Source organism: Leptodactylus fuscus, chromosome 2, assembly GCF_031893055.1.
Source record: "Leptodactylus fuscus isolate aLepFus1 chromosome 2, aLepFus1.hap2, whole genome shotgun sequence".
In the NCBI taxonomy this organism is placed as follows: domain Eukaryota; kingdom Metazoa; phylum Chordata; class Amphibia; order Anura; family Leptodactylidae; genus Leptodactylus; species Leptodactylus fuscus.
In genome coordinates this window covers 120067796-120094008 of record NC_134266.1, presented here as the reverse complement: position 1 = coordinate 120094008, position 26213 = coordinate 120067796, and the positions used below count along the sequence as shown (strand labels likewise).

At 41.3% G+C, this 26213-nt stretch overlaps 1 protein-coding gene across 1 annotated transcript in view; it reads left to right on the top strand.

The window, feature by feature from the left end:
* Positions 1-26213, top strand: part of KIAA0319L (KIAA0319 like) — a 91156-nt gene that overhangs the window by 52286 nt on the left and 12657 nt on the right. The window contains exons 6-17 of the mRNA XM_075264481.1: positions 261-362; positions 8806-8903; positions 11916-12003; positions 12091-12183; positions 13595-13727; positions 15672-15900; positions 17072-17195; positions 17287-17419; positions 19509-19657; positions 20590-20741; positions 21593-21731; positions 24809-24968. Of these exons, the coding sequence (XP_075120582.1) occupies positions 261-362; positions 8806-8903; positions 11916-12003; positions 12091-12183; positions 13595-13727; positions 15672-15900; positions 17072-17195; positions 17287-17419; positions 19509-19657; positions 20590-20741; positions 21593-21731; positions 24809-24968 (1600 nt within the window). The remainder of the gene's footprint in view (positions 1-260; positions 363-8805; positions 8904-11915; positions 12004-12090; positions 12184-13594; positions 13728-15671; positions 15901-17071; positions 17196-17286; positions 17420-19508; positions 19658-20589; positions 20742-21592; positions 21732-24808; positions 24969-26213) is intronic.

The window sequence follows — 26213 nt, the reverse complement described above, 5'->3', positions numbered from 1 at the left end:
GCGGAAACGCACCTTTTTTGTAGCAGATTTTGCTGTGGCTTTTTGAGCCAAAGCCAAGTAGGGCTACAAAAGGAATGGGAAATATATAGGAAATGCTTATACTTCTCTCTTCTGCTCAATCCACTCCTGGCTATTCATCATTCATATTTCATAGCACTCAATCCAATCTGCATTATAGCTTGTACATAATTTTACATTGTGTGTGCACATATGAGCTAACTGTATTTTTGTGTTGTTTTTTTTTTTTTTTTTTTCTTTAGTCACCAATAAGCTTGTGGTATCTGCAGGAGACAGTGTTGAGGTCACCTTACCGAAAAATGCTGTTCAGCTGAATGCTTTTGTCCTTCCTGAACCTCCTGAAGGTAATGCCATCTGTTTGTGCTGCACACCATTAAATTATTATTATTTTTTCTGCTCCCTTTGTCTGATCAGTGTATGAATGGCAAAAAGAATGATCATTTCCAATCATGTTATCAATCATTAAAATATTTACATAACTAGATATACAGTCATGGCCAAAAGTTTTGAGAATGATACAAATATTAATTTTTACAAAGTCTACTGCTTCAGTTTTCCTAATGGCAATTTGCATATACTCCAGAATGTTATAAAGAGTGATCAGCTTAACAGCAGTTACTTGCAAAGTCAATATTTGCCTAGAAAATGAACTTCATCCCCCAAAACACATTTCAACATCATTGCAGCCCTGCCTTAAAAGGACCAGCTAACATTGTTTCAGTGATTTCTCCATTAACACAGGTGTGGGTGTTGATGAGGACAGGGCTGCAGATCAATCTGTCATGATTAAGTAAGAATGACACCACTGGACACTTTAAAAGGAGGCTGGTGCTTGGCATCATTGTTTCTCTTCTGTTAACCATGGTTATCTCTAAAGAAACACATGCCGTCATCATTGCACTGCACAAAAATGGCCTAACAGGGAAGAGTATCGCAGCTAGAAAGATTGCACCTCAGTCAACAATCTATCACATCATCAAGAACTTCAAGGAGAGAGGTTCCATTGTTGGCAAAAAGGCTCCAGGGCGCCCAAGAAAGACCAGCAAGCGCCAGGACCGTCTCTTAAAAGTGTTTCAGCTGCGGGATCGGGCTACCAGCAGTGCAGAGCTTGCTCAGGAATGGCAGCAGGCAGGTGTGAGTGCATCTGCACGCACTGTGAGGCGGAGACTCTTGGAACAAGGCCTGGTCTCAAGGAGGGCAGCAAAGAAGCCACTTCTCTCCAGAAAAAACATCAGGGACAGACTGATATTCTGCAAAAGGTACAGGGAGTGGACTGCTGAGGACTGGGGTAAAGTCATTTTCTCTGATGAATCCCCTTTTCGATTGTTTGGGACATCTGGAAAACAGCTTATTCGGAGAAGACGAGGTGAGGTCTACCACCATTCTTAGAAATGCATGGAAAAAGGAATCCAGCTCCACTCCAATTCCATAAAATGTAACTTTTATTGCATCAACTTAAAAAATCCATGAAGGATGCAAATCATGACTAATGTCACAGTAGGTCCATGACAATAAAGGGGAAAGAGCTGACGCGTTTCGAGGTAGAAAAAAGGACCTCTTAGTCGTAGCCTAGAGGCTACGACTAAGAGGTCCTTTTTTCTACCTCGAAACGCGTCAGCTCTTTCCCCTTTATTGTCATGGACCTACTGTGACATTAGTCATGATTTGCATCCTTCATGGATTTTTTAAGTTGATGCAATAAAAGTTACATTTTATGGAATTGGAGTGGAGCTGGATTCCTTTTTCCATTTATTTCTTGTAATCGTCCCATGGTCGGTGGGCAGTAATCACGTGCTTCACTCTTTCCTGGATCAAATATCATCATCGAACCCAGTGGAGGAATATATATATATTTTCTGTGGAACTACAAGTAAGTGGGCTGTTCAATCTTCTTCCCTATTCCCCTTCGCAGTTCTACCACCATTCTTGTCTCATGCCAACTGTAAAGCATCCTGAAACCATTCATGTGTGGGGTTGCTTCTCAGCCAAGGGAATCGGCTCTCTCACAGTCTTGCCTAAAAACACAGCCATGAATAAAGAATGGTACCAGAATGTCCTCCAAGATCAACTTCTCCCAACTGTCCAAGAGCAGTTTGGCGATCAACAATGCCTTTTCCAGCATGATGGAGCACCTTGCCATAAAGCAAAGGTGATAACTAAATGGCTCAGGGAACAAAACATAGAGATTTTGGGTCCATGGCCTGGAAACTCCCCAGATCTTAATCCCATTGAGAACTTGTGGTCAATCATCAAGAGACGGGTGGACAAATAAAAACCTACTAATTCTGACAAAATGCAAGCGTTGATTGTGCAAGAATGGACTTCTATCAGTCAGGATTTGGTCCAGAAGTTGATTGAGCACATGCCAGGGAGAATTGCAGAGGTCCTGAAGAAGAAGGGTTAACACTGCAAATATTGACTTGCTGCATTAACTAATTCTAACTGTCAATATAAGCTTTTGTTACTCATAATATGATTGCAATTATATTTCTGTATGTGATAAAAACATCTGACAAACACACATAAAAACCAGAGGGCAGCAGATGATGTGAAAATATAAGATTTGTGTCATTCTCAAAATTTTTGGCCATGACTGTAGTATATTCTAACAGAGAGAGCAGGAAAAAATTTTGGGCTGAAGCCCCACATTGTAAAAAGGCATTTTTGCCATGGCAGAATAACATGCTGCACTTTATGGGTCACAAAAGAGCAACAGAAACTGACCGTATCAAACACATAAACCTATATTATTAAGGACCCCTTCCCCTATTCTTCATTTTCCCTTAGTTTTCCTATGCAAGGTTGACTAGGTAAAGGAGCTGTTGTATTTAGTGGCAAAACTGGCTATACAGGAATAATAATCTGAAAAGCTTCCTCCATGAGGTATAATCACATCCATTATGCAACCTCCTACATACTTGTTCACGCCATGATTATCTGGAATACAGCGTGCATTTCTTGCTAGCGTTTCTGAGGTTATACAGCGGTGCAGCTTAGTGCCACAATGCTGACCTAAACCTTCCCTTAGCGTGGGCATTTGTCATTTATTTATTCCTCATCCCAGACTATTTCTTTCTTACGTAGTTTAGGGTACAATGACTGGACAAGAACTTCTGCAGCAGTGAATGGCACATTGTTCAATACACATTGATGTCCTACAGATTCATTGGAAAATGTGTTGTATATTTATTTTACTTACTATATAATTAGTTTTGTAGAAGAAAATAACTATTGAAAACAACAGGTATATAATTACATTCCTTAGATATAATCCTTTCTGACGTACTTTTGAACAACCAATAATACATAATAACTGCAGCCACTTAACATGTTCACATTAGCAACATTGAATGTCGTAACAATTGCCTGGCAGGTCTTATTTGCTGTACTGAATAATAGAGTGACTATAAAATCAGAGTCGCAGTTTTGTAAGTCCTCAAAATGTGGTGTGTATAAAGCCCTAAGAACATAAGTAAATTCTCAGCAATAGGCTGCTGTCCTACCCCGAGTACTTTTTCTGGTTCCTCTTGCATTTCTTTTTGCTGTAGTTCAGTGGTTCTCAACCTTTCTAATGCCATGACCCCGCAATACAGTTCCTCATGTTGCAGTGACCCCAAACCAAAAAATAATTTTGGTGGCTACTTCATAACTGTAAGGGCTAGTTCACACAGGGTGTGGTATAGCGGATTTAGGCACTGAGAGTGACGCGGGGAGCCGCATCACTCTCGGGTCAAAACACGCTTGCCACGACTGTCACGGCTTCCCCCCGGAGTCGGCTCAAATTAATGGGCCGACTCCGGAGGTTGCTGCCGCCAGGGCTCACCGAGCCACGGAATCCGCCTGAAGGGCAGCCCGCTTTTTTTTCTCCGTGAGAAGCAGCATGCCGCTCACGCAAAAAACAAGCCTGTCGGTTTAAATAGACCTCCATTGTGAGGGGCGGATTATGATGTGGATTTTGTGCCATAATCTGCCCCCTCTGTGCGCGTGTGAACGGGCCTTAATTTTGCTACAGTTATGATTAGGAATGTAAATACCTGATATGCATTATGTATTCTCATTCCTACAAATAAAACATAATTTAAACATAGTGATTATTTACAAAAGCTCTCTTCCATAAAATCTGCTGAACCCCCCCCCATCACGCTCACACACAGCCTGAACCCCCTTATTATGCTCACACACAGCTTGAACCCCCCTATCATGCTCACACACAGCCTGAACCCCACTATCATGCTCTCACACAGCCTGAACCCCACTATCATGCTCACACACAGCCTGAACCCCACTATTATGCTCACACACAGCCTGAAACACCCCCCCATCTTGCTCACACACAGCCTGAACCCCTCTATCATACTCACACACAGCCTAAACCCCACTATCATGCTCACACACAGCCTGAACTCCACTATCATGCTCACACACAGCCTGAACCCCACTATCATGCTCACACACAGCCTGAACCCCCTTTTCCCTCCTCTTGCTTACACATGCTGTCTCTTCTCTCCAGCTTACCTTCCAGTCTCCATTGAGCTTCCTCTTCCTGCGTAACTCAGCACTGTACTGATTAGCTCCGTCCACAGAGTCCGATCACATGGTCATGACATCATCACAGGTCCTTCAGCCCACTAGGATCTTCCCTGCTGCAAAACGTAGCATGGCTTCTCAGCTGGTAAAGCCATCAGAAATATGTATTTTCCGATGGCTTTAGGCGACCCCTGTGTTTTGGTCGTTCGACCCCCGCCGGGGTCGCGACCCACAGGTTGAGAACCGCTGCTGTAGTTACATCTTGTTTAATCATTTTGCAACATCTCAAAGAGCAACAGGAAGATACATTAAAGGGGTATTCCCATGTACATAATGATATTTATAGTTGTAGATAATTAAAAGTTTAATACTTTTGCAAATATAAGTAGTTAAAAATTCTGCAGTGGTTTAAAGATTTTCAATAAATATGTTAGTGATGACAGTCTGTTGTCTTGATCGGTTGCCATTGGATATGACCACGAATTCAGAAACTTTCTATGGTCTGGGTCCTGTCAGCAGCCCAGCCATGAGTTGTTGTTTTTTTTTTGTTTGTTTTTTATGGCAGCCGGGTTATTAGGCAGAGACACTACATGTATCAGAAGATATCCTGGCCACAACAAGGAAATCGTGGCTGATTTTCTGACCCTAGGAAGGTCCGGCATTCATGGTCGTATCCATTGGTAAACGATCAAGCCAACCACTTGTGACCACACAATATTTACAGAAAATCTTTAAAACTCTACAAAATTTTTAATTACTTATATTTGCAAAAATGTATAACTTTTAATTATCTACAAATTTAAAAATGGTTATGTTCGCAGTTGAGCTTGGCATACAGGAAAGGTAAGCATGATTCCATATTTCCATATGGTTCCTTTATTCCTTGCTGCCTGGCGTTTTTGGACATTCTACACCTGGTCACCATGTCAGTTTTGACACTTACAAATAAAACCGAAATTTACAAAATAAAAAATCATTTTAATCCTATACATATATATTTTTTGAAAATAGACCCCTAGCACATTGTGAAAATGCTACCCAGCACTTTATCCACACAAGCACCTTCATGCAATGTGTCAAAACTAACTGCATTTTTGTATATTAGTGGCTAAAAAGTGTAACCCAAGCTAGGGCTTGGTGATTACGGCCTTAATCAAAATTGTGATTAATTTGGCTTTTTACCTTGATTACAATTAATATGTATTATTTTAGGCCATGCCCCCTTATAAAAAAAAAACATCCTGGTTGCAAGGGACTTGCCTGATTCCTCCAAGTTTGAAGCCCTCTGGCGTCTGTGGTGATGTTTCAGGAGACATCAGAGTTCTCCTCCCTGTTCAGTTGAGCCCCATGTTGCTCAGGGCATGTTTTTCCCCTCCCTGCCTCCCAAGTGACCTCTCCCTCCTTGTTTCTTGTCTATTGTGTACCCCCATTTCGTGTGACTCCCCTGTGCGTTGTCTGTTTACCCTTAACTTTGGTTCATAAGGGGTTGTACCCGTTTCCTCCTGAGCTGTTGTTTTGGTTCCTGGTTTGTGTTTTGGTTGCTAGGGGTTTCCCCCTGGCGTCTGTTTGATTTATGGCCCTGCGTGGCCTCTTTGAACCTTGGGCGTATGGCCCTTTTTCTCTTTTGTTTTACATTCATTTCTGATTAATGTGATGTTCCCTCTGTTTGTTTTTTTTTGGTCTTTTTTTTTTTTGAAAATTCAATAAAATCTGATTACACCTAAAAACCACATCCCTTTAAAAAACAAAACAAAAACACATCCCCAGAAGCAGTTTATAATAAGGGCAAAATGGTTTGGTGTCCATTTGCTCCTGTTATAATCTTACTTCATAATCCTTTGTATCGGCATGCCCCAATACAGTTGATTACTTTTGTGGAGCTTGGGAATATGTGGTGGGTGAACGTCATGAGCTTTATCTTGCAAGATTCACCCGGTAGTTTCTTTAGGACCTAAGATGTCTGAATCAGAACTGCTATTATTATACACTGGGGTCTCTTCAGACCCAAGATATGTTAAGTAGAAGGGGAGTTGAGTAACACTTGGAGGTGGGAGGTGAGCAAGCAAAAGAAACAGTATTACTCGCCTCTCCTGAACTCTTGATATTCAGTAGGCTGAAAGAGGATCCGCGCTGGATCTCAGAGGAGGTGAGTAACACTGTTTCTTTATGTTTGCCATGGGCCTCCATTCTTCCCTGAAGAAACCTCAGCGTATATTAACCCCTTCCCGATATCCGCCATACTAATAGGGCGGATGCCATGTGCTTGTGGTTAATTTTCGATTAATTGCTCAGCTCTGGCCCAAGCAGTATGTAGGCCGTGAACATGGCAGCAAAATGAACAGGAATAGGGCCTGTGCTTAGTTTTACTCACAGCTTGCTGCTCCATTCATAGGACCATGACAGTTCACTGCTGACACGGCCATGGAGCAGTAAACACATGTGTAAGATTATAGTGAGTGGTGACAAAGCCATAGCACACAAGGCTGTCATCAGGAATTTTAGGGCGCCAAACTGTCAAAATTTGTGGTCCTAAGCCTCTACACAGTGGTTCCACACAGTACAAAATGCTTCCAAGATGCTCTACCACAGTATAACTCCACAGTGGTCCCACACAGTATAATTTGCTTCCCAGACGCCCCCCATAGTACACACTGTTCCAAATTATTATGAAAATCGAATTTAAGCGTCATAAAGATTTAATTTTTGCTTTTCAATTATACTGATGGATGGTATTGTGTCGCAAACTCAAGCAAGTGTGATGATTAGTTTGCCATGATGCCAATATTGTCTGCTGTCTTAACCCCTTAGGGACCTTGGACATAATACTACGTCCTGGGTCACATGGGGATGTATGGAGAGAGCTCAGGAGCTACAGGATATTCATAACCTCCATTGACTTTCTATCATAGGTACCCGTTATCCAGATCACATTTTCACCTGCTACCCATATCCATGCAACCAAATGTTATGTACAATTCCAGGATATAGCAAAGCTATGTTCTAGTCATGTCTTGGGTAACCTCCTCTAGTAAAGCTCCTGCCTAATTCATCAACTACTTTATCACAGTGGCTGGTGCTGTATAACTTTTGTTCATCTGTACTTTAGTTTGTATCCTATCACCCACTTTGTGCCAAAAGTCTGTGCCATAATTTTGGTGATAACTTTGAATCACATTGTGCTCCTTTTGGCAAGCAGCACCCATTCCCATAGAAACAATCTCTATCAGATTAAAAAGAGTAAAAGCGTCTAAACACATAATACAGATGTACAGATTGTTCTAAGGAAAAGCTGTGTGTATAGTGATCAATGTAAGTAACTGCTTATTGTAACGTCATATATTAACACACCCACGTAAACAAAGTGTTGTCCAGCACACCCCAACCACCAGCTTCAGTCACCTTAACTTGTTACATTATTGGCTTATGGGGAATTTGTTTAGCTGCACAACCTGCCCTAACTCTTCAGTATCTGACAAGTAGTATCATTCAACTGAATACAATAAACTAGACTGTTATCACACGTTACTGAATGCAGGCGCTCTCTTCTTTTATCCTGAGCCAAGGATTTAGTAACTGTGCTGGTGCCCCAGCTTGGACTGTATTGTATAGGATTGTTGAACTGCCCACAGAACTCTATTCTTCTTCTTCTATGGAGTGTGATACAGTGACCGGTATTGCCTGCACTTGTCAAAATGCATAATGCCCTGAAATAGATACTTTCTTTGTCAATTGCAGGTATTGCTGTTGCTGCATGCTTACTGGTTTGTTCATACCATTAAAAACAAACCAAATTGTAGTCTTTCTAGACTAGATATAAGAGATAGTCTACTTGGGTTTAGACAACTACCTTGTCAGTTATCCTACACCGATGAAGTTATTTCTGATGATGTTGCAACAACTATCAGCCATTTTGCCTGAATTATAGTTGCTCTTATAATAAGTAGCTCAGCAGCGTAATACTTGTTTTAGACTGCTTATTGAAGTAGGAAAAAACAGAACACATTCATAAATATATAAAGTACATTACAAGTAATAGCATGTGTCTTCATGATACAAACCAAGTTGTGCAAATATGTGACCTTGAGGGTAAAGGGGAAAATAAGGAGTAGGGGAAACAAAGGGCTACATCGTTTCAGCCACCTTGCCATGGGTAATATGAACTGGGTAGGTAATAGGCCCGGGAAATGTACAACACAGTAAGTAGCTATGGAGGTTGTGCATGTACAGTATCTTAACTATGTATTTTCTATTTACCTATAGGAACTGTATATACCTATGACTGGTGGTTGATCACTCATCCTACAGATTACAGTGGGGAGATGGAGGGTAAACGTTCTCAATCTCTCAAATTGTCAAAGGTAAGCACCATAACTGTTAGATTGTGTCCCTTTGCAGGCAGGGACCTCTTTCCCACTGTGCCAATTAAGTCGTTTGGTTAGTGTCTGTTAATTTATGTATACTCCATTAGGAATATATGTGACTAATACGTTTTCTGTAGGTCTTTAAAAATCAGTGACAAATTAGTTGTGTGCCGTATTAGGCTTTTCTCACGTCACTCTTCTGGAATATGTCAGGGGGGTTCTTGATACAGTAAGTATACTTCCAATGTAGAACTGGGACATAAACATACAGTAGGGTATATCACTAATAGGCTTATATAATAGCCATATCTTTGTACAGAATAACACAGTCTATTATGTCATTTCCTACTGCAAAAAATGATATACTGGCCAAAGGGCACTCCAGCAGGTACATCAATTCTTATGGTAATGTTTGGCATATACACTGGGAGCTTTTAATAGCATATATGCCAAACATAGAGCCATTTTCATGTCATATGAAAATATTCTTGTTTTATTAGGTGTCAGAAATGCATCTTTTTGTTATTCTAAGAGAGAGGTAATAATGAATGATGTCAATTCTTTTACCTCTTAAAGAGAATTTGTTAAAAAAAAAAAAAAAATCCATATCCTGCAATTTTTCGCTCATGCTACTAAACCTAATAATAGGATGATACGTGACAATTCTGTAGTGGTTTTCATTGCAGCAGCTACCTCATGTACATCACCAACAAGACAGAATTACGATAGAAGGTAACCTTTATAGAGCATACTGATCCATCAACACATTAACTATTGAAAATAGATGATATCACAAATTATCTACACCCAGACTATTGCTTACTATATAACCATTACTATGCTCTAAAGCTTATCACTAAATGCTGTTAACAGATGCAAGATGGCAACCCCATACTCATGCGTTAAAAAAAAATCTACAATCAGAAAATAAAATCAGACTAGAAAAAAAGATTTAATAAATAAAAACTTGCTGATACATTTATTTTGAGGTGGCATACATCTTAGATTATCCAGTTCCAAACCAAACTGCAGCTGCAGAACCAAGGTGCTGGGTGTAATTACAGCCAGACCTCCTATAAAGAAGGCTACGGTGGATTAACACTGTCCCTGCCTTCCTGATCACTGTATACACAGCGATCAATGATCTCTGTCTATACAGCTATGGGAGCTACCATGATGCAGCTCCCCTCTGACCTGGTGGTCTTGTGTTATGACAGGAATCAGAAACTGTAAGGCCTGGTTCACATCTACGTTCAATCTTGCGTTCGGGGAGTCCACTCGGGTCCCCCCGAACGCAATACCTTACGCTGTAAAAAGCAGTGAGCTAAGAAACCACATGGACCCCATAGACGATAATGGGGTCCATGTGTTTTCCGTGCGGTGTCCGCACGAATCATGCAGAGAGAAAAGTACTGCAAGCAGCACTTTTCTCTCCACATGTTTTGTGCGGAAACCACACGCATCCCGTTATATTCTATGGGGTCTATGTGGTTTCTTAGCTAACTGCTTTTTAATGTGTTCAGTATTCCATTTGTGGGAAGCCAACACGGACTTCCCAAACGGAATACTAAACGCAGGTGTGAACCAGGCCTTAGATCTGCAGACTCCTAGAAGACCCAGATCAGTTATGGGCAGGAGGCTGCATTCCTTCTGCAACTAGGGCTAAATGGATCCACCCCAATTGCAGGGGAAATCAGCCTCCCCATCAAAAAAAAATAAAAAATTACTGTTAAAATGCCCCCAAACTTCTATTATGACCTTATGGGGACACAATTTGAAAATAAAGAAATAAAAAAGTTGAACATTATAGTAAAATAATTTTAAAAATAAAAACATAATCTGCCAATACCATGTCCACATCATGGCTAGACTTTAGTACCTACACCTACCACCGAGGTGCAGGGAAAGGTGATTTTTACTGCCATTATCAAAGAATCTGCTGGCTGTTTAGACCATAGTTTGTCTCTTATATCTATAGACCGGTTTTAGATCTTTAAGCCTCCTGAGGAACTCTGCAATTTAGAGGGAAACGCGTAGAGACAGTAGATTACGGTTTAGAAAGATGGGTTGCTGAACAATACATTTATGGAAATAGCAATACCTGAATACAGCAGAGAATGGATGTATATCTAAAGAAACATCTCCTTGCTAGCACTTATCTGGTCTAATATATGTATCAGCGTAGGAAGCTAAATAGAAATCTTTGAGTGAGGAGAAAGAAGGAATAGTCAGCAACTTGATACATACTGCAAATGCGATACATTATACAAGCTGCTGCCTCCACACCTTTGTGCTAGACCGCTATTGGAATACTGGCAGTTGCAAAGCTGCAGCAATTACTTCAGTGATACAACTACTGCCCTGTAATGCATTTCTTGGAGCAGTAACTGTGTAGAGTTTCTATACCTCCCCAGAATGCCACTTGTTTTATCTCTCAAGTTAAAACGTCAAAGAGACTTATATAGGAATTAATATTTTTGTTCTTTGAGGGAGAAAGTGACAAGGAGAGTTGTTGGTGACTATTTTAATATTTATACTCGGGCTTTACAATTTCAATGCATATCATTAAAGCATTGACATTTTAGAAATATTTTGCTATTTTCACTTAGTTGGAATTATTTACGAATTAGTTCACGGGGAATTGATTACTTAGGTTAATTTACATATGACTTTATAGCATTTATAACTTCACTTTGCTACAACAGAAACTTTACAGAGGGGGTGCCAATAGACAGGTCATTACTTCAATCCTGCACATGATGGGTCCCATTGATGGTGAAAAAAAAGCCTGGGTTGTTCCCTTTAAGAAGTTGAGAAGATGATGCACCATTGTTTCTGCATATATACATGTTCAGACTTTGATTTTCAAATTGAAGTGAAGAATGTGACCTTGTATGTGTGCCTCAGGATAGAAGGCCATTATTTTTGACACTGTATTGATCATTATGTAATAGTGTATCGAATAACTGTGAAGGTCTGCTCAAATTCTCCAATGTTCTCCTCTACCAGCTCACAGCAGGTCTGTACGAGTTCAAAGTCATTGTGGATGGTGAGAACTCACATGGAGAAGGTTTCGTGAATGTCACTGTCAAACCAGGTGAGACATCCTTGTAAAATGTACTTATTTAGGATTTGTAAATAAGTCAGTAACCATTTTCCCTGAATATAAATCTCATTCTCATAGAACCACGAGTGAACCGACCTCCAGTAGCAATTGTGTCTCCTCGTTTTCAGGAAATTTCATTACCTACCACCTCTACTGTGATTGATGGCAGCCGTAAGTATATATCTATTTATTTATAAGGAATCTTCATATACCTGTGCCCAGTGTAAGGTCCTGGAAGGTTTTTTAATATTAGCTCTGCAGTGATTTACAGAAACACGAACTAGACATGGGTACAGGTTATAGACATGGGATGACAGTGAGCAATAGCTAATTCTCAATCTACATCAGTGACTCAATAGCATAGCAAAAAGAAAAAGGATGTAGTATCGCTTTAAGTTCAGTACTAGCAATATAATGCCATGTGTAGTCAGCACACCCTAGCCTTGGCTGCATGCATCCAAAAATAAAATAAAAACTCCCTGATTGTGTCAGAGAAAGGAAGTTCCAATCCCTACTATAGTGATATATTATCACTTTATATGACACAGGATTTTAGACCTAAGAATAGATTTTTCTTACTAATGACCTATTCATTAGCATTAGCATGTGATCTGTGGGGTCCAACACACACACTCGCACTTATCAGTAGTTGCAGTAGCGTCCAGATGCCGGAACCTGCTAGTGAACGGGGAGTGCGAGCAGCACCTCTCCCTATACAAGTAATAGGAGCAGTGAAGCAGCTTCTTCCACTGCATAGTGGTGTTTCCACTATTCCTCTACTTGTCCATTAGTGGATTTTGACACCCAGAGGTTGCGCACATTCTGCTTTCCTGGTAGGTGCCCTGGTGGTGGAGATATTGGTGTCGTTAGTTTTGGCACCGATATCTCCCTACTGTCAGAAGGGTGTTCCTCATTGCTCAGTGTCATCATTGGGCTATAAGGAATGCCCCCTCTGACTGTACTCTAACATAGCCTTGGACTGTCAAAGGGGGCATTCCCTACCGCCCAGCTATGATGCTGAGCTGTGAGGAACTTTCTCCCAGTACAAGTCTGTGGATGGTAAGGGATGCCCTTCTAATAGTTGGGATATATCGGTGCTGAAACAAACGGCACCAATACCTCCATCACTGGGGCACATACTTTCATGATTTTTTTATTTTTTTATTTTTTTTTTTATAGACAGAAAGCAGCCACATTTTTAATTAAAGTGCATTACATTTTGGTCCAGAATCACATGTTCTAGGACTAAGTTGTCTTAAAAGTTAGTGACCATTTAAGCAGCACTTATAGTATTTCTGTAATGGATTCTGTCCATTAGAAAAATAGCTGGAGATCATTGAATTGCGAAGGTGAGCAACAGAGCTAAGACAATCCAAGCACATTTCAAGAGAATGAAGTGAGAGTAAATAGAGCAAACCTCATTCAGCTGACATCAAAAGTGCTAGATTGTGGACTATTTATTCGCATTCTTTCCTATGTATGTATTTGATTGCTTTTACAGCATTAAAAGTGGCCCCTAGGGGTTACATGCCAAAACATCTAGCATATACATATAATTTATAAGTCCTTTTTTTATTTTTAGAGAGCACTGATGATGAAAAAATTGTAAGCTACCACTGGGAGGAGCTGAAGGGCCCGCTAAGAGAGGAGAAAATCACAGCAGACACTGCTGTCTTAAAACTGACAAATCTTGTACCTGGAAATTATACTTTCAGGTAAGACATTTTAATTGAAGTTAATAGATATGGCTTCATTTTTGTAGCAAGCTTCAATGTGTTGCTTTAAGGGTTTTGTCCAGAAATATAATAATAACGGACCTATCTGAGATTCTGAACCCTGCTGATTAGCTGTTTGCAGCAGCTACAGTGTACTGGGTTAGCTTATCAGTAGTATACTGCTGAATAAAACCTGTAACATCAGGTCTCAGCATTTTATATGTGCCCATTTTGATGGGATAATATGGTCAACAGAAAATCACTACATTGATTAAAGGGGTTATCTAGGAAAAGAAAAGAAATAGGTCTGGGAGATGGGAAAAAAAAAAAAAAAACAAACCCATACTTGCATCATACTGTCCCTGATGCTCCGATGTCTCCCAGTGCGATCTGGTCCTGCTGCTCCAGTGTTGCCAATCAGCGGCCAAAGGAAAGGGATCCAGGACATCAGTGTGACAGGGACCTCCACCACAAGCAAACATTGGAGCAGCAGGACTGAACCATGCTCAGAGGAGCGGGAGCAGGTGAGTGTTTTGGGTTTTTTTGTTTTGTTTTCTTTTAACCTTAGCCGACCTAATATAAAAAAAAAAATAGCTTGGACTAACTCTTTAATATATGATGTGAATGACATAAAAGAACAACACTAATGAAAAAAAAAATTTCATTTACATTTATTGAAGTTTTTTTTAGAAAGAAATCATATACTATAATTGGATTTTTGTACTTAATGTAAAATCCCTTTTTTATTGTATTCATTGGGGGACACAGCACCATGGGTATAAGCCCAGCCACTAAGAGGCTGACACTAGGAATAGTGTCTCTATAGTAGTGTCTCTGCCCATATGCGTTATACTCTCGCCACAGTCAGTAGGTTAATCTGTTTGTACCTATAGCAGTAGGAGAAGATAAAAAGGGTAGAAAGTACTAACATGTCCCAAGCACAAGAGAACTCAATCCAGGAAAAAGAGACAAAGCAAAGAGCGGTATCTGTCCCCACAATGAATACAATAAGAAAAGGATTTTACAGTAAGTAAAAAAAATCAAGTTTTCTTGTTAATATCATTGGGTAACAAAACACCATGGGACAACCTACATCAGTCCCTGAGGGCGGGAAGAGAAGTTGATGTGCCTGGGAACCTGGGCTAGAGAGCAGAAACCAAGCATGGGCCTCACTTAGGCTTGACAAGTCAAAACACAAAAGCCCAGCAGGTAGCAAGCTAAATGGGCAGCAGTGGCTACCGGGACCACCCTACAAAGATAGGGAGCCTAACCTAGGGCCATAGAAGTATTAAAGCAGGAAACCAGAACCAATAGTGAACTAGCAGGAAGTCCAAGGTGAGAAGGCAAGATCATCAATTGAGAGCTGCCCAGGAGACCACCAACCCTATCGTAAGCTCAATATAGGAGAAACAAGGAGTCGAACACAAGAGTTGTCTGACATGAGTCAGAGGAAACAAACCACCTCCAGCACAGAGAAACACTCCTGAGGACAGGGGGACCTGAGGGAGGAGGGAAACAGGAGGCTCTACCTGTTGCATGAGAATTTTCAAGCAGCACTGGCGATGCTCCCAGTGATGCTCCCAGTTTGAGCGCTGGGGAACGCCCCCAGTGCTGCAAGAGAACTCATTAGCATAAGCAAGGAAGAAGAAATTCCTCAGGAACAGTGGAAGGATAAGACTAAAAAAGGTGAGAGAAGAATAGCCGTTCTTAAGGCTTATTCCTACATGTATTTATTACAAAAAGGGTTTTCTAATTACAGAATCCCTTTAAGGAATTGCTAATATCAGTTAAATGTTTTAATTACCACTTATTACTTTGTAGTGAATCTGTCTCAGTATGCTTCACGAGAAAGCATAAGATTTCATGAAATCTAAAATTCCAAAATATTAATAGTGCTCATGTTTACTGCTCATTAATTTTGTCTTTCCTTGTTCCAATCTGTAGATTGACTGTTGAAGACTCTGATGGCGCAAAAAATTCTACCACTGCAAACTTGACAGTAAACAAAGCTGTTGATTATCCACCAGTGGCAAATGCAGGAGCCAACCAAGTTATTACATTGCCCAAAAACTCCATTGTGTTGTATGGAAACCTTAGTACAGATGACCATGGGATTGTCAGTTATGAGTGGTCTTTGAGTCCCAACAGCAAAGGAAAAGTCATGGAGATGCAGGTGAGATAAGACTGGTGGAGTTTGGAAGACGGGAAGTAAAAAATGAGAATCAAAAAATCCCTCCAACAGGAAGGGGTTTGAGAAGGCACATCACTTCTCTGGACTATAGATGAGCAAGTACTATTCGACCAAATACCTCTCGGCCATAGGTATTTGTGTAAGTGGCCGAACACCAAGGGGTTAAGCGCATCGAATTGCTGTTTGGTAGAAATCTCGGTTTTCATCAGTATGCAAATAAGTTTTCTTTCAGTACTGGGGGCGGTCCCCAGCACTCAAACAGCACTGGGGGCGTCCCCAGTGCTGCAAGAAAATTCTCCAGCGACAGCGTCTTCTTCCTCTGGAACGCCCTCTCTGCTACGTGTTCTTCCGATGGCTTTTTCTGGTTTTAGATGGCACGCATGTACAGTCAGCTCTGCATTCAGCCGTTTCCTTGTGGCCACTTAAAGAGGACCTTTCACCACTTTTGGGCACATGCAGTGTTATATACTGCTGGAAAGCTGACAGTGCGCTGAATTCAGCGCACTGTCGGCTTTCCCGATCTGTGCCCGGTGTAAAGAGCTTACGGTGCCGGTACCGTAGTGCTCTATGGTCAGAAGGGCGTTTCTGACCATTAGCCAGAGACATCCTTCTGCCTCGCGGCGCCAATCACTCTGTGCTGTGGAGCGGGGAGGAACTCCCCCCTCCCGCTCCTGACAATGCTCGTCTATGGACGAGCTGTGTGAGCAGAGGGAGGGGGGAGTTCCTCCCGGCTCCACAGCACAGCGCGATAGGCGCCGCGAGGCAGAAGAACGTCTCTGGCTAATGGTCAGAAACGCCCTTCTGACCATAGAGCACTACAGTACCGGCACCGTAAGTTCTTTACACCGGGCACAGATCGGGAAAGCCGACAGTGCGCTGAATTCAGCGCACTGTCAGCTTTCCATCAGTATATAACACTGCATGTGCCCAAAAGTGGTGAAAGGTCCTCTTTAAACTCCCTCCAGTTTAGCAAACTTGTACTGTTCAGCCAAACTGAGCATGCATGTACGAGAATTTTGTAAGATGTTGGCCAATCACTACATACAGTACATTTGCATGCTCAACTGAATAGTGAATGTGTACTGAAGAGTAGATACAGCCACTGCCAGACACCTCAGTTGGCGGTTTCTGAAGTATGTTTGTTTCCATACAGGGTGTCAGAACATCAACTCTCCAGCTTTCAGCACTGCAAGAAGGTGACTACACATTTCAGCTCACCGTGACAGACTCTGCAGGACAGCAGTCTACAAGTGAGGTGACTGTGATTGTCCAACCTGGTAAGACTCCTATGAAGACTACTCTGAAAATGGTTATTATATCATTTTAGGTTATCATCAGATTAATTGTCATTATCCACACCATTTTCAGAAAACAACAAGCCACCTGAAGCTGATGCTGGGCCAGACAAGGAGCTCACTCTGCCTGTAGATAGTACCACTCTGGATGGCAGCCGAAGTACAGATGATCAGAAGATTGTATCATATCTTTGGGAAAAAACTCAGTGCGTAGCTACATTTACTGCAGTGAACAAAATGTTGTTCTTTTAGAGGATCAACAATAAGACAGTTTTGCTTTGCATTGTACATATACTGAAAACCGCAGTGACCAAAAAGAAAACATATCCTGTGATTTTGTTTTATGTGTATGCTTTGTAGGCAATTTGGGCTAACACACAAAAAAATAGTGAACATGACACTATTTAGTTTCAAAGGTATTTATGAAAATACAACCACATTGAAAAAGTACAGAAAGTGGTAAAACAATCGTAAGAACAGTACAAAAGTGCAAATAGTACACTCACATAACTGGAAAAACTGTTCTATTAACAAAAACAGTCTACTCATACTCAGAGGGAGGGTGGTAAAAAGATACACGATCAATAAACAACGGAGAGAGAGGTAGGGAGGGCAGAATGCCACCTTCAAATTGCTTCTTATCCTCTGATATGCTGTTACATCCATAGGCCAAACCACCAACTCCCACTCCTTTATTTTCACAAAACAAACTCCTGCTTCGACTCTAACTCTTTCAAAAATGGCTTACAAGCAGTAAAGATCCTCTAAATCTATATCTAAAGATCCAAAGCTAGTGATTGTATTCTTCTAAAAGTAAATATGTAGCCAACTCTGCATCTAATAAAACATGAAGTATTATAATCATTTTATTTTGAATCCAGAGTCAGTGACTTACTCCAGCTCCACCCACAATTGGTCCCAGTTTCATGACTCTGACTCTACAGCCCTTATTATAGGGGCTGCTAGTGAGGAATACCATTATTGTGTCAAAATGCAATGTTGCTGCCAAAAAAAACACACCAAAAAATACCACATCATACGAAAAGAGGGCTCTGGCATTCACAGCAATGCCTCCCTTGCATCAGATTGCTCATTTGCATACAGATTAAAAGTTAACTTTCTCACCAGCAAGTTTGGACAACAAAGTTAAGTATATTATGCCTCGAACAGTCTCTACAACTGCATATACCATTAGTGGTTTGGAAGCAATTTTATTGGTGGTAAACTCCTTTAAATTATCCTCCATTTGGTTATAGGATAAAACACATACACATTTCTACCAGCCATCTTATAATCATGGTATAACATGCAAGGAATATAGTATTTTTACGTAGAAAGATTTTAACGGGATGCTGTAACCATTCCTCATCTAATAAGATGTAAGAACAATTTCAATACCTTTTTGTTTGGAAATTTTATGATTTTCAAATGTATAAAGAAATTAATTAAAAGTTCTCCAATTCTCTTGCACAGTGCGCGCAAGTGCCTAGTATCAGGAGGCAAATGTTAATCATACATAATTAGCTTGTTTCAACTACTAGGGCCTAATACCAAGTTTCTGTAATGCAATTATACCAATTATGTCACTGATTCCTGGTTTGGTTCTGTAATTAGGATCGACTAGTGAGCCCAGTGCAATTGAAGAGCTGATTAAAGGGGTTTCCCATCTCCCTCTCTTAGCAGTTTGCCTGCTGCCTTTTCTTCTCACTTCCTGTATTATTCCACAAGCTGATGGGCAGGCTTTGACATTTTGATCACCAGGACACTATGAAGTACCTCTGTAGATATAGGCATTGTCTTTACCTTGAGAGCTTATTTATTATCATTACTAGATAGCTAATATAAATGCAGATCAATTAACATGCATAGTAATGTATATTACATTACAAAGGTTTGTGCAGAACACTTACAATGCTTCTACAGAGAACGGACTTGGAAGTAAACACAATGTAAACTTTGCATCTACATAGAGAGATAAAACACTGTCTGATCCTTTATCAGCAAACTGCATTAGCTCACCTGATTGTCCTGCTGGCTGAGCCATACATAACAGCAAGATAACTCCTCCCCCACCCCCCAGAGAGTAGTGACTCATCCCTCTGACTGTTATCAGACAGGAGGGACCATGGAAACGCTGTGTAAACAATGAGTATTGATAGGATCCTTGAGATGGGAATACCCCTTTAAGTGCTAAGTTGGTAGATGTTGTTAACAGGTTGATGACTGCTAACTTTCTGACTGTTGGGTTGTGATATCTTTATTTTTAACTAATAGGCAAATTTTATTTCCATTCAGGGGGCCAGAAGGTGTGAAAATTGAAAATTCTAACAGTAGTACTGCTACAGTTACTGGTCTACAGGTTGGAAAGTATGAGTTTACATTGTTGGTCACAGATGAGCGAGGCTTACAAGACAAGGCCACAGTCAGTGTGATTGTTAAGGAAGGTGAGTATTGTTGTTTTATTTTTTTCATAACTGTATTATTGTTTAAGGACAGTCCTCAATGTTAGAATACAGCTATTACTGATCACTATATATTAATAACTCATATTAATATTTCATTTTCTATTGTATTAACACTATACAAAATCAATATACCTAATTTTATACAATTACCTCTATAATATCACAATACCCTGAATGTTGTAGACAGTATAAAGAATTCAAGCACTCCTTCGGTTGAGTTGAAGAGGTGATTTAATAAAAAGAAGATTCTTAGGGAGCGTTCACAGTACCGTCAGTGTCTGACAGGTAGTGTCCGCTCCTAGTGTCCGCTCAAAATCTGGCACGGACATTAGGAGCGGACACTATCTGTGTTCATGACACCTGTCATTTATTTAAATGGGTATCGGGTGCGTTCTTTTGCACTCCGTGCCCTTCCTTCCCTGTCCGCATGTAAAGATGTCCGACTTCTCAAGCGGACAGAAAAACCCGACGTGTAGGGTTCTTCTGTCCGCTTGAGAAGTCGGACATCTTTACATGCGGACAGGGAAGGAAGGGCACGGAGTGCAATAGAACGCACCCGATCGCCATTTAAATGAATGAAAAGTGTCACGAACACAGCTAGTGTCCGCTCCTAATGTCCGTGCCAGATTTTGAGCGGACACTACCTGTCGGACACAGACGGTAGTGTGAACGCCCCCTTACAGAGCTTAATTATACACAATTATAACTATAGTCCAGGGTTTGACAGGTCATGGAGGAGTCAGGGGTATACACAGGTATAAGTATAACATATACATAGATTATATATTTACATATGTCAAACACTTCTCTTTACAGTTATAAAGGAGATGTAAGAAATGTAAACATACAATGACTTATGGATGAATTGTAGCAGACTATATATTAACAATTAATATTAACAACCTTTACAGAGATAAATAAACCACCAGTGGCAAAGATTGCAGGAAATGTTGTCATTACATTGCCAACCAACACAGCAGAACTCGATGGCTCAAAATCCACAGATGATAAGGGGGTTATCAGCTACCAATGGCAGCGAGATGAAAACAGTCCTGCAGCTGGGGTGAGCTGAATCTATGATAAGTTTACTAGTATTATGCTATGCCATGTAAAAGATGTATTCGGTCAGGGCCCGACGTTGCGAAAATGCTGTATTGTGGCTGCTGTGGAAATGCTGCAGAAAAAACGCAGCATTTTACATTAACTGCAAAGTGAATGGGATTCTGGAAGATCCTATCTACACATTGCAGAAAAATATCAGCAGAAGAAATGCTGTTATTTAAAAAAAACCGTCCCGTTTTTGTAATTCGCAGCACGTCAATTATACCTACAGAAACGCTGCAGTTTTTCCATACAGGTATAATAGAGGTAGAAAGTCCACAGAGCAAGGACTTTCTGTGAAAAGCACCGCAGAAAAACTGTGATGCGTTTCCACAGCGTGATTTGGCTGCAGCTCGCTACATGAGGCCTTAGTCTTAAAAGGAGGTTTTCCACTAAAGCAATTTATCCCCTATCCATAGGATAACTTGCAGATCAGTGCTGGTCCAACCGCTCAGAGAAGGGTTGATCAAACACTAAATTAATATTCCGCTTATGTTTCTGCTATTACAGCCTATGTACAATGCATCACCTTCTCATCCAGCACTTTTTCTACAGGTTTATGAAAGTAAAATATTTACATTGCTTGCATTTTAAGTTTTGCTTTTTTTTTTTCTTTTTGTAAATTAAACAAAGGCTTAAATCCCACGCCATGTAAGTTACACATAGTGTTTGGTCACTGCTATTTGACTGGTCTTTCACACATCTCAAGTGAGGCATTACTTTGCAAGGTGACAGGGTAGAAAAGGCAGTAGATTGATTTGTAGATGATGTGGCAATCATTAAAGTTCACTTAAGTTTATTTTTTTCTTGTAGGAAGTGTTGAATAACTCTGATCATCATGCAGTCCTGTTTCTCTCTAACCTTGTTGAAGGAACCTACACCTTTCACTTAAAGGTGACTGATGCCAAAGGAGAAAGTAGTAATGCCAGGGCCACTGTGGAGGTAAAGCCAGGTGAGTGAAGTCCTTAGACTATGAAATAAGCATACAATAACACATAATCTATAACAAATATAATGCTTATTGTCATGGACCGTAATTCTTATTAATCTTGTGATTACCTATGCTGCCACCCACCAAGCTCTAAAGCAAACAGGATGAAAAGTAATTTCTCGCTTATTTCACTGGGGGACACAGCACCATGGGTATAGACCTGGCCACTACTAGACAGAAAAAAAAAGCTGTTGGCTCCACCTTCAGGCTATACCTTGCTACAGCACTGTGCATGAATCCAGTTTTAAACCTATTGTCGTAGGAGGGAGACACGACCTGACTCAAGTCTTTCTGTCTTGCACCGTTTTTGTTTTTTTTTTTCTTTTCTTTCAGACACACGGGGTGTTCAGTATGTACGCCACACTAGTTGTAATCCCCCTGCGGGTGCAGCGCTCTTCTTCTGCACCTCGCTGGTCATCCGGTCCCCATCCTCTGCTTGCTGCATTGGCGGTTGGATATTCTGGTGACCCTACTCCTATTTGTGAGGTTCCACCGAAGGGGTGACCCTGCGGTGCCTAAAGACGCCAGATAGGGTCAGTATGAGAACATTTCTACATGGGTGAGTATTTCTACTCCCTCTTCTTCCCCCACCCCTCCCCTCCTATGCTAGCCATAGTACTCTTCCTTGGGTCTCCCCCCTACACCTTACTGGCTACCAAGGGGGACTATTTCTTTCCTCGGCCTCCTGCTGTAAAGGAGACCCATTATTTTCCAGCTCCTCTCCCACCCTTTCTTCTGCCATTCACCGGTGGCTGCCTGAAGAGGCTTCCATTTGTATGGGGAGGTGTCAGTGTTCCACCTCGTAGGCCTCCGTTATCCCCATCGCAGTCGCCAGTGTCACACTGCCAGCTTCGAATTTTACTCAAGGACGACGCCTAGGCCTCAACTAGGCCAGCCCACTCCCCTGGGGAGGTCCTACTTCCCCTCTGTGGTTGGGCGCAGATGTGAACGCGCCCTAAGACCCATTTTTTCCTATAGACCCATACATCGACCTTGTTGTTCATGGGTCCAAATGGGGGTCCCGAGCCGTGATGCAAAATCTAGTATGGATCCTATTCCTATCCAATTTATAGTACAGGCTCAATCACGGAAGTATAGGAGCCTTCAGAGAACACGGACAACAGACGTGTGCCACCTGTATGCAGTCTATTCTGTTTTTCATGGGCCCATTCAGTACACATGGTCTGCTACATATAGCATAAACGTGGATATACATTCAAAAGGTTTTCCGGGCTAAATATACTGATGATCTATCCTAAAGTCAGATTATTAGTACTAAAATTGTAATGGCCCTACACCCAGCACACCCTCACATGTTCAGATGTTCCCCTCAACTGATACACAGGGACGAGGGAGCAGGGACGAGACAGCTCTGTCCTTTGTTTAGTAGCCAGATCCAAGGTACTGCACACCAGGAGACTTCAGATTTGAATTGACCCCACTCCCAGGTGCAGTGTCCACTGAGAGGGGGGTGACCCTGTGGCACCTGGAGACAGCAGACAGGTGAGTATAAGAAGATGGGAGAGTATGAGAGATTCCTCTACCCAGCACCCCTCCCCCCCTCCTGAGTCACTTTTAGGTTGTCCTCCTGACTCCCCCTTGCTTTTGGGGTAGGGAGTACCCAGTTTTCAGGGGGAAACCTTGAGACCCCTTTCTCTGGGCCCCAGTATCTTGTTCAGTTACCCATGGACCTTGTTGGAGCCACAACCATTCTCTGTGCCAGTGGCCGCAATATCTCCTCCTTCTTCCCAGGCTTTTCCTGAACTCTAGACTCCTCCTAGGACCTTCCATTGGTCAGTGAGCTATCCTGGGAAGTTCTCCTTCCCCCTTATTCCCTGAGCATTGGAAACCAAGAGAGAGGACCTTTGCTCTCCTCATTAGCTTTTCTCACAGGCCTTTTCTGCTTCCCTAGAGACACGGCACCTGGGATCCCTTTCTGTGTAGCCTCTCTGCAGCAGTCGGTGAGCAGACATCTTTCCCTATTAGTTATCCCTATTTTCCCTGGGCCCACTCTGCCATGCCCTCCCGTGAAGCACCAACTTGCCCCTCTGCCCCCCTGGTGCTACTACATTTTATATATGCGCCCACTGTAATAAATAGTTACTATGCGGCCAGCCTGAGCCCATCTGCTCTCTATGCCTTCAGCCTTAGTCAGTTTAGGAACCTCCCAGACCCTCTCAGGATTGGGTGGCCTCCCTCAGCAGGTCATAGGTGACCTTGCCAGACTTAACCAGTCTGTGATGGAAACTTTGGTACGGCTGCCTTGCCAGATCACCAGATAGGGCCACAACTCACAACTGTACTCCGACAGACAGAATCCTCTCTCCCCTTGCTCTGTCTGTTTCCCCTGGGAATGCCTCTGACTCCGACTCAGAACATCAACCAGGCACATCTATATCTGCTGTTACACGGGAGCTTATTCGTGGGGTCAGAGATACCCTAAATATCTGTGGAACTGAATCCTGCTTCTCAAAAGAACGTCTCCTTCCGCCACAGTTGCTGCCCTCCTTTGGTCTTCCCCGTCCGAGCTGTTTTGGTTCTTTTTTGAGTTCAGGACATGTTGGTGGTGTTGGTTCTGTATTCTCTTGTTTTTTGTGTCTCTCTTCTATTGTTGTGGCACATTGTCTGAGAGAGGGTATATCCCAGAGGCGGAGCTGACAGCTTTTGATACTCCTATTGACTGCCTCCTAGTGGCCAAGTCTATACCAGTACAACGAGAAAAGGATTTTACGGCGAGTACAAAAATCCATTTTTTACTTTGAATGTGAATTAAGAAGAAACACTTTCCATAGGATTACAATGTATAATGTAAAAAGGTTCGTATTTTTTTTTTAAGAGTTTAATTACTTACTTTTAGGAAAAGCTAAATAATAATCAATGCAGAAGGTGGAAAATCGGTAGATATAACATGACTGCTAACAACCTGTTTGGAGACCTAGAAACAGGCAGTAAATAGTTTTTGTTCCCTGCAACAGTTCACAGATTATTTTTAATCATATTATGCTATCTGTAAATTTTGGATTATTTCTGTTTTTCAGACCCCATGAAGAATAATCTGGTGGAGATGATTCTTGACGTGAGTGTCAGCGAGTTAATAGAAAGACAAAAGGGGATGTTTATGCGCCAGATTGGGGTTCTTCTTGGGGTTTTAGATTCTGACATCACTGTGCAGAAGATCCAACAGTATACAGAAAAAAGGTATATCCTACTTGTTTGTAGATTTTGATGAAGGTAGATTACTGTAGTTTACGTTCAGAAACATTGTCATTTCTATCCATAGTTTTTGTTTGAACTCAATGCTACAGAACTGCAAAATCAAAGGGACTGAGCTCCATATACAACACATGGAAAAATGTGTTACTGTACCTCCTTTACCGGTACTAATGTGGCAGATTGTTTGGTTGCACACTGTCTTTTGGTGTGTGAAACATAAGATACACCGTCATTTGGTCGCGCATAAAGGACAGACAGACAGAAACTCATATATATATATATATATATATATATATATATATATATATATATATATATATATATATATATATATATAAAACTGGAGGAGTATTTTGACATATGTGCACAAATTAATGAATGCTGTTGTCAAAACTTGTGTACTCGTTGTTAGTAGGTGGCACACAAATCTATTGATACATTTACCAAACATTTTGTGAGAGGAGTGACCATTCACTATTGCAGTTGCAATTAAAACTGCACTAGAAAAAGTTTGTACAGGTAACTCAATACATTCATATCGAGGTGTTACCAGGATCAGAACCTACAAAGAGAAAATTTGTAAAGGAAAGAATTTTACACCAGCTCCACTTCTGATTGTAGCTTACAAATACTGATGGAAAATACTGGCTGATAACATCCATGTGAAAGTGGCCATACAGGCTGCATGACTTTTTAAAGAGGTATTTCCACAATAACAATCATATTTCATATAAAAACACTTTGCAAAATATCACTGTCATCACCATCCATTGAAGGCAATTATCAAAAGTGTATGTATCATTAAAAAAAAAATCCCCAATGAGGTCCGCCTTTCCCTACCGTTATCTATACAGCCTGTGGCCCATTTATATTCAGGATGAGCATGCTCGTTTTATCATTGGTTTCCTTATAGCCACTTATTAGATCAGGACTACATAATGATGCATATGCCGTCCTAACAGATGGAGCATTTGCGGTGTTAGGAAACGCACAGAGCAAGGTGCACCTGGAAAAGGTAGTATTCCTTAGTAAGCAGGCAGTAACATGCTCCACATTAAGGACTGCCCAGTCTGGCCATTGCAAGCTGAAAATGTAATGGTGCTGTTGGGGTGCAGAGGGCACATAGGAGTTGGGTGATGTGTCAGGTACAGCGGAGATGGTTTAAAAAAAAGTTTAAAAAAAAAACAAAACATTGTGTACGAGGAAGACACCTTTACCAATACTTACCTC